The 8360-nt window shown below is 42.8% G+C and overlaps 1 protein-coding gene across 1 annotated transcript; it reads right to left on the bottom strand.

Annotated features, from left to right (window-relative positions):
- Positions 1-261: 261 nt before the first annotated feature.
- LOC117424672 (growth/differentiation factor 5-like) lies at positions 262-8126 on the bottom strand. The gene is made up of 2 exons (XM_059004292.1): positions 6996-8126; positions 262-3835 (listed from the first exon to the last, which is right to left on the bottom strand). The coding sequence occupies exons 1-2, from the start codon at positions 7771-7773 to the stop codon at positions 2967-2969; spliced, it is 1647 nt and encodes a 548-aa protein (XP_058860275.1). The 5' UTR covers positions 7774-8126; the 3' UTR covers positions 262-2966.
- Positions 8127-8360: the final 234 nt, after the last annotated feature.

Here is an 8360-nt window from a genome sequence, read left to right as displayed (position 1 = left end):
CTGTAGTCTTTGTGTAATGTATGATGAAAGATATCAATGCACTCAGTGACCTGGAAGAATATAAGTGTATCAGTGTAGAATAATTCATTTAGTTATAGTCTTAAAATAAATTGCTTCTATAAAAAGTACTTTTACAATGACATGCTTCTATTTGCGCTTTAAAAAAATGCATTATGATGCTTCCAAATTGTAAATATCGTAACCTTTACTGTAAATACATAAATAAATACAGGACGTGCAGTAATTGTCATTTGCGCCCCGTATATTTCTGAAAAGAGTAAATAGGTTTTAGTATCTAGCTCAGCAACAAAAATGGTTTTAATGATGAAAAACTGAAAACTGGTAAAAAAAAAAATTAAAACGTCTCTCTGGAGAACAAACTGTGCTGACTGCAAATTAAACCAAAACAAATTTAAAAAAAAACAACAAAAAACATCAAGTCATCGCTCAACTGTAGTCAGCGCAAGAGTTCTGAACGACACAAAACTGTGAAACCAGCTCCCTTTTTATTGGAAAATGACCCAAGCCTGTTTGGGTAGTGAGTTTCATCCCTTCAGAGTCGTTTTCAGTCCTCTCCACAACACTGGGGCTACTGTGTTCAGCTGTGGCAGGCCTTTTCAATCACTTCAGTGGGGAGCTCAATACCGCAGTTTGCAGTTCCAGAGACGGAAAGAGTTTTAAGAACAGCCGTGTCATTTTACAGCTGGTGAACCATGCATTTGTCGCACCTCTGATCAACCCTCTGTCTCGTGGGTGAACCGGCTGCTGAAGCCCGGAGATCACAAAGTCCGGCAGCAGTGTGATTGGACGTCATTTTTTCTCACTGCGGAGAATACAACTTGGAAGGCAACCAAAATACTTAATAGAAGGAAGTATGTTTCTCCTGATCGTGAATTCGTGAGTCCTCCTCAGCCACAGTAACTAAATTATTACAGGCTTGGGGCAGGAACCTCATTTCCGTTTTTAGATGGTTTTTATATGCACTTGTAGAACAGCAAAAGAGTTAAGAACGTTTCCTTCAAAAAGCCCCACAGCTCAATTGCAGGAGCTGAAGTTCTGGAGTCTTGTGGCACAACAGAGCATATCATGCATGTGATCAGTACTTAAACAGATTGAAAAGAAAACAACATATTTTGATATTAAAAATACTGTGTCTTTCAAAGTATTTATCTTCATACTTTGATGCAGTATTAGGGACCTGTAACCATAACGTAGTTTTATTTTTAATCAGATACCTTTTTGCTGTGGGATAATATAGAATGGCTCTTAGAGCAAAGGCTAGTATTCAGCGGATATGAAAAGGTGACATTACACTACACTTTGAATCATGTTTTTAGTTTAATACGGATACCTGGTCATGGTGGCTCATCCATTAAATGACGGTCTACATTTGATCCAGCATTAAAATATCGATTCCTTTAATTCCAACAAGTATAAATACATAGACACTGAATTCCGAAGTTTACACCTTCTAATATATATAAATATATACTGTATTAACAATGTTCTAGAATACTGATATTTACTGTGTTTCCACGTAACAATGTGGCAATGGTTATCTTTCTCACTGACATACAATGGATATGCGTGACGTAACAATTCAACCACAGATATGTATCAACTTCCACGTTTGTACCCGAGGAAGCCCTATGGATAGCAGTGGATGGGCTGCTCCATTTCAAACCACACCAGTCTTCTGGTGCCTTTAGAAGCCACTGGATTCTCAGCCAGAAGTCTGTGCTTCTCATGCACAGGGATTCGATTAGAGGACGCATCCAACAATTACATGGGTGCTATTACAAACGGGGGTAAGAAGTTGTTACATTCGTGGTTTATTGTGACATTGCAGACTGCAGCACCTGCCCCTCTCCCAGCATCGCAGATCTGCCAACGCCACTGCAGGACAATCATCTGTGCTTAAAGAATTGCAGACTGCAGCTCCTGACCCCCTCACAGCAACGCGGATCTGCCAACGCCACTGCAGGACAATCATCTGTGCTTAAAGAATTGCAGACTGCAGCTCCTGACCCCCTCACAGCAACGCAGATCTGCCAACGCCACTGCAGGACAATCATCTGTGCTTAAAGAATTGCAGACTGCAGCTCCTGACCCCCTCACAGCAACGCGGATCTGCCAACACCACTGCAGGACAATCATCTGTGCTTAAAGAATTGCAGACTGCAGCGCCTGCCCCTCTCCCAGCAACGCAGATCTGCCAACGCCACTGCAGGACAATCATCTGTGCTTAAAGAATTGCAGACTGCAGCGCCTGCCCCTCTCCCAGCATCGCAGAGCTGCCAACGCCACTGCAGGACAATCATCTGTGCTTAAAGAATTGCAGACTGCAGCGCCTGCCCCTCTCCCAGCATCGCAGATCTGCCAACGCCACTGCAGGACAATCATCTGTGCTTAAAGAATTGCAGACTGCAGCGCCTGCCCCTCTCCCAGCATCGCAGATCTGCCAACGCCACTGCAGGACAATCATCTGTGCTTAAAGAATTGCAGACTGCAGCGCCTGCCCCTCTCCCAGCATCGCAGATCTGCCAACGCCACTGCAGGACAATCATCTGTGCTTAAACAGCAACGCATGCATGGAGTGCTTTATATGAAGACTGGTAAAGTCAGTCTAAACTAGAGATTGTCGTTTTGATTCAGTAATACTGATAAACATAATAGCCAGGGTTTATATCATTGAAGTACCTGGGACTCCTACAATAATACTACACATTTCAGAAGGGTGGCTGAAAGCTACAATGCAGACAACATATTCCAGTTACATTTCATGATTGGCCAAGAAAGTGCAACAAAATAGTGAACCCATTTGCTACGTCTTTCATAGGAAGCGTTCTGGTTTCCAGTAAGCACGTTTCAATGCCCTGAAGAAGAAGACAACTAGGCAAACTATTCTTCATACAAATCCATCCATTCAGCCAGTCAGTAACCATACAGCAGCACAAGAAGTATTGCTACCTACACCCACACGACTCCACCACCATGTCTTCATATTGCTTGTACACCACATTGTTCGCAGAGTCTATGTACAGAATACTGATGGGACTCAGTCTGGTGGGGACACAGCAGGTGGGAGGGGTGGAGTCGGGGTCCATAGAGTTCATTAGCGTCTGGATGATGGCGTGGTTTGTAGGTTCTAAGTGTGATCGGAGTGGGAAATCACAAACCCCCTCGCAGTGATGAGCTTCATACTCCAGTGGGGCAATAATCCAGTCATCCCAGCCCATGTCCTTAAAGTTCACGTGAAGGGGCTTCTTGGTGCACCTGGGCTTGGGGTTCTTCATCTGCCTTTTCCCCTGGCGAGAGGAGAGAGGGGCTCTTCTCTTCCTTCTCTGGTTAAATAAGTACTCGTACACAGTTTTGTCGTCCTGGCCGGACCTGGCCTTGATCTCATTGAAGAACAGGTCTCGTTTCTTGGTCCTACCGAAGACCAGAAAGAAGGCCTTCTCCTTGGCCTGGCGGCCGATCCTGTTGAATCCCAGGACTCTCAGGTTCTCGGGTCGCCCCCTTTCTGAAGCCTCCAGCTCGAAACACAACTGCGCCGCGTTCTTGAAGTTCTTGAAGAGCTTCCAGATGTCAAACACTTCCCACTGGGGCGCGTCGAGAACGTCAATCATGCGGGAGTCGAGGAGCACCGAGGCCTGGCTGCTGGCCTGACAGGAGGATAACCGGAGGGTGTAAAGGCTCCCGGCGGAACGAGTCTTCCTGGGATCCGACGGCCTCTTCCGAAGGATGCGAAGCTCAGCCCCGAGCAAGCCGTCCTTCTCCAGAGCGCTGATGTCAAACAAGTACTTCTGTTTCCTGACAGGAGGCACGTGCTCATCTGTGACAGAGAACATAAATACAAGAAAACATGAGGCTGTGTATCAAGCAATATGTACACTGTTTATTGCTTAGAAATGCTTATAAAAACGTTTTTGTTTTCGACTCGTTTAAGCTGCATGTTCGTCATTTGTTTTTAATTGTATTTGTTGGGTCATCTTAGGTGTCCCATATTGTAGCTGTGTCCTTTAATTAGGTGATAATTATAATTTTATCTGAAAGAAAATATTAGCAACAAATAAGCAAACAAATAAATTGTTAACTAATTCTTAACTATTTATTAGTAATTGGATTTTATTTTAAATTATGACAAGATCATTATTTGGTTTCATTTGCAATGTGTCCATGTTTTCTGAATATGACATTCACTGACTGGATGAATGTTAATCCTAAATATTATTTGTCATTCGCTTTTTTTCAAACTTGCTGGTGAAATACATTGAGCCGGACAGAACCATGTAATAAATACACTGAGCCAGACAGAACAATGAAATAAATACACTGAAGCAGACAGAACAATGTAATAAATAGACTGAAGCAGACAGAACAATGTAATAAATACACTGAACCAGACAGAACAATGTAATAAATACACTGAGCCAGACAGAACCATGTAATAAATACACTGAGCCAGACAGAACCATGTAATAAATACACTGAGCCAGACAGAACAATGTAATAAATACACTGAACCAGACAGAACCATGTAATAATACGTTTCAGATGTTTATTTCATTTGAAAGCTCTATATCACTTTTGTGAAAGCGGTCACTAAATGATAGCACCCCCAGGCTGCTGAATGATACTGAACATTGGGCAGGCTGTGTATGGCTCTGGACCTGGGCAGCAATGAGGGAGGCTGTGTATGGCTCTGGACCTGGGCAGCAATGAGGGAGGCTGTGTATGGCTCTGGACCTGGGCAGCAATGAGGGAGGCTGTGTATGGCTCTGGACCTGGGCAGCAATGAGGAAGGCTGTGTATGGCTCTGGATCTGGGCAGCAAGGAGCCATGCTGTGTATGGCTCTGGACCTGGGCAGCAATGTGTGCATCATGTACATCACGCACAAGTTTACAATCTGAAAATGGCATTCAACATTAGCGATCATGCTTCTTTATTCTGGCCCCAACCTGCCATTCCAGATGAAGACGTTTTAGTTAGATTGGAGTTACTCCTGATTCCTGCTGCACTCGCGTTAAAGGGGGCATGTAGAGGAAATGAATAGACATCTATGGACCTCCAGCCAGAGCCAGCAATCTCAGAGCAGAGCTATACGCTTGGCAGGAGAAAATAACTGCAATAAAATGACAAGAATACAAACACTGGCCAGCTGCAAAAGAATCTGTGGGCTTGCAAGCTCTGAACTCTCTTAGCATGTGTGATTATAAATAATAAGAAATCTTGGATCGAGCGTTAGAACATTAATATCCTCGTTGACGCATTTGCAAGTCATTGTACAATCTAGCTAATCCATTAGAGGGCATGTTTCATCTCTTTTGCTGTCATTATAGACCCTGTTTGCTAAAATCATCAGATTCAGAGTTTCAAGAAATACATGTAGGTCAGTGGACTGATAGATAAAGTGTGAATCCTAAAATTAAATAGTATACAATACAATACATTTCTAGCAGGCTTGAATTTTCCAGCTGAGTTAAGAACATAAGTTTAGTTTACAAACGAGAGGAGGCCCCATTCTGCCCGTCTTATTCGTTTGTTTGTTAGTAGCTTATTGATCCCAAAATCTCATCAAGCAGCTTCTTGAAGGATCCCAGGGTGTCAGCTTCAACAACATTACTGGGGAGTTGGTTACAGACCCCCACAATTCTCTGTGTAAAAAAGCGCCTCCTATTTTCTGTTCTGAATCTATTATCTATTATCTAATCTCCATTTGTGACCCCTGGTCCTTGTTTCTTTTTTCAGGTCGAAAAAGTCCCCTGGGTCGACATTGTCAATACCTTTTAGGATTTTGAATGCTTGAATCAGATTGCCGCATCGTATTCTTTGTTCAAGACTGAATAGATTAAATTATTTTAGCCTGTCTGTATAGGACATGCCTTTTAAACCCGGGATAATTCTGGTCGCTCTTCTTTGCACTCTTTCTAGAGCAGCAATATCCTTTTGTAGCGAGGTGACCAGAACTGAACACAGTATTCTAGATAGTCTTACTAATGCATTGTAAAGTTTTAACATTACTTCCCTTGATTTAAATTCAACTCTTTTCACAATATATCCGAGCATCTTGATGGCCTTTTTTTTTCATAGCTTCTGTATAGTTTTGACCTTGTATAGGCAAAGATTGTGCAAAAAAAAAAGTCTGGCTACACTCAGTTTCAGGAGCAGACTTGCTCGGTCACACATAAAAGACCAAAAAAAAAAAAAAAAAGAAACATCTTCTGAAACGTTTTAAATTCAATTTTGTCAAGCCGGTAACAGTTGCAGAAACATTTAATCATAAACGTACAGCAATTAAACATAAGCCGCACGCAACAGATTATAGACACATTTTAGTTTGTATAATACTCTGTATTCTTTATTATGGTAACGGTTGTGCGTCTGTGTGTATAGTGTAAAGCAACTGTACAATATTTAAAATAAACACTACAATCTGTTCCATGAGATTTACATTTAATTAATTAACTTTTGGTATGCTTTAAAATGTTTTTATTATTATGTATTGATTTATTTTTGTAAAATGTCATAAATTTACATACAGATAAACATCTCATTGTAAAGTCTCGTTACGATGTTACTAGTAATGACTTATGTTTATTTTATCCAAGAGCTCCGAATCGAGCTTCGTTTTACCACACCGCGTTATTCTGCCAGGGTCAATACAAACCGAAATATGATGACGCTTTCTAATTCCAAAAGATAAAAATAAATAAATAAAAAACATTACGAAACCAACAACTGCCTGTTACGTCTATAGAGTAAAGCATTGAGGTGCATGATGCTTCATTATCTCATATACAAGCGGTAGGATCACTGTTAAAGCATTCATGAAAATGAATGTGCAGAGCATTGTACACCTGTAAAACAAAACTATACTAATAATAATAATAATAATAATAATAATAATAATAATAATAATAATAATAATAATAATAATAACGCACACTATACGGTGCACACAAGCGCACAAGAGAAGGCGCGAGTACCCTACCTTGTCCTTTGTCCACGAAACTGGTGATGGTGTTCGCCAGTCCAGCCTCGTGCAGCGCACTGCTGTTGGTCCCCGTTGTCTCTGCTGCAGACAGAGTCCTATACAGTGAAAGCATGTAGTCGTGAGGTGTAACTAGCGGGTGCTTGGAGGCGTCCTTGACGATTTTAGCCTGTCCAGTAGTATCTTTGGACTTCCTTTGCGCAAGCGGGGCAACTGCCTTTCGGCTAACAGTTTTCTGCCCCCCAGATCTTGAAGCCTCGGTCTCGGTTTTAGCCGCCTCCCCGACCCTGCTGCCCAGGGAAGGTATCCTGGCTTCTTGGGTGCCAACGTGTGGGGCTGCCGTTCTTACTGAGGCGCTCCCCGTCCTGGCCGCCGCTCCAGGCACCCAAGAACGCGCGGCTTCTTTCCTTCCCAGGTCTATCGCCCCTCCGGCGCGCCCGGTCCCGCTTACACTGTGCCCACCTGGAGATGACACGACCAGGGCGGCTGTCTTGTCTGTCTCGCCCCGAATCAAAGGGGCTCCCGTTCTAATTTGAGTGATCTTAGCCCCGTTTGACGGTGACCGGTTCCCCATGCCATGGCCCCCAACCACAGGCGTCGCGGGACCCCTTGCTCTAGACTGCAGGGTGCCTTCTTTCCTCGCGCTTCTGCTCGCCTCTTGTCTGCCGTCAGGGCTGCTGTGCGCCGTCCCAGTGTGGCTCACTACCACTGGGGCTAGACCCAGATAGAGCAGAGTCCAGCACCCGAGTAAAAGAGGGAGACGTTTCAATATTTTCATCCTCTGAGCTTCCTTTGACTCTGACCAAGAGAACAATCTCCAGAGGTTGTTGCCGTTTGGAATAAAAAAACATCAACAAGTTTGCAAAACCACAACTTCAAACCCGAATGAAGTTTTCTTTGGACTATCAAACTTTCCAAATCGTTGTTCTCAGCTCCACAATCCAGTCCCATAGTGAAACGCGTGTCACTTGTTCAGTCCTCCGTTTCCCAGTAAAGAGATCAATGCCGAACCGTTTTTTTTTGTGCATTGAAAAGAGAAACTTGACTTTCCTTTTTCTCCTGCAATTCTGCGTCGTATCTTGAAGGAGACTTCTTTAAATCCCAGTTTTCCAAGAGGGAAGAATGGCGTAATGCTGCCTCTGTGTAAAAAAAAAAAAAAAAAAAAAGCTTTTTTTTTTTTTTTTTTTTTTTTTGCAAAAAGTTTTGAATCAATTCCAGTGAAAATACTTCACACACAGAACGCTGCAGGTGCTCAGAAATCCTTACAAACCTGAACTCAGGAATTGGAAATTGAATTCCAACAAAAAACACTTTAATTACTCTCTGATGTCATGCTGTCCAAACTCATTTAAGTGCAATATATTT

The sequence above is a fragment of the Acipenser ruthenus genome, chromosome 29 (assembly GCF_902713425.1).
Source record: "Acipenser ruthenus chromosome 29, fAciRut3.2 maternal haplotype, whole genome shotgun sequence".
Taxonomy (NCBI): Eukaryota; Metazoa; Chordata; class Actinopteri; order Acipenseriformes; family Acipenseridae; genus Acipenser; species Acipenser ruthenus.
The sequence above is the reverse complement of the archived record's forward strand: the minus strand, read 5'-3'. Positions and strand labels throughout refer to the sequence as shown.

Coding starts and splice junctions, on each gene's coding strand:
- LOC117424672 (XM_059004292.1), bottom strand. CDS start 7,773: ATGAAAATATTGAAACGTCTCCCTCTTTTACTCGGGTGCTGGACTCTG. Junction 3,836..6,995: donor TTTCGTGGACAAAGGACAAG/GTAGGGTACTCG, acceptor TCTCTGTCACAG/ATGAGCACGTGCCTCCTGTC.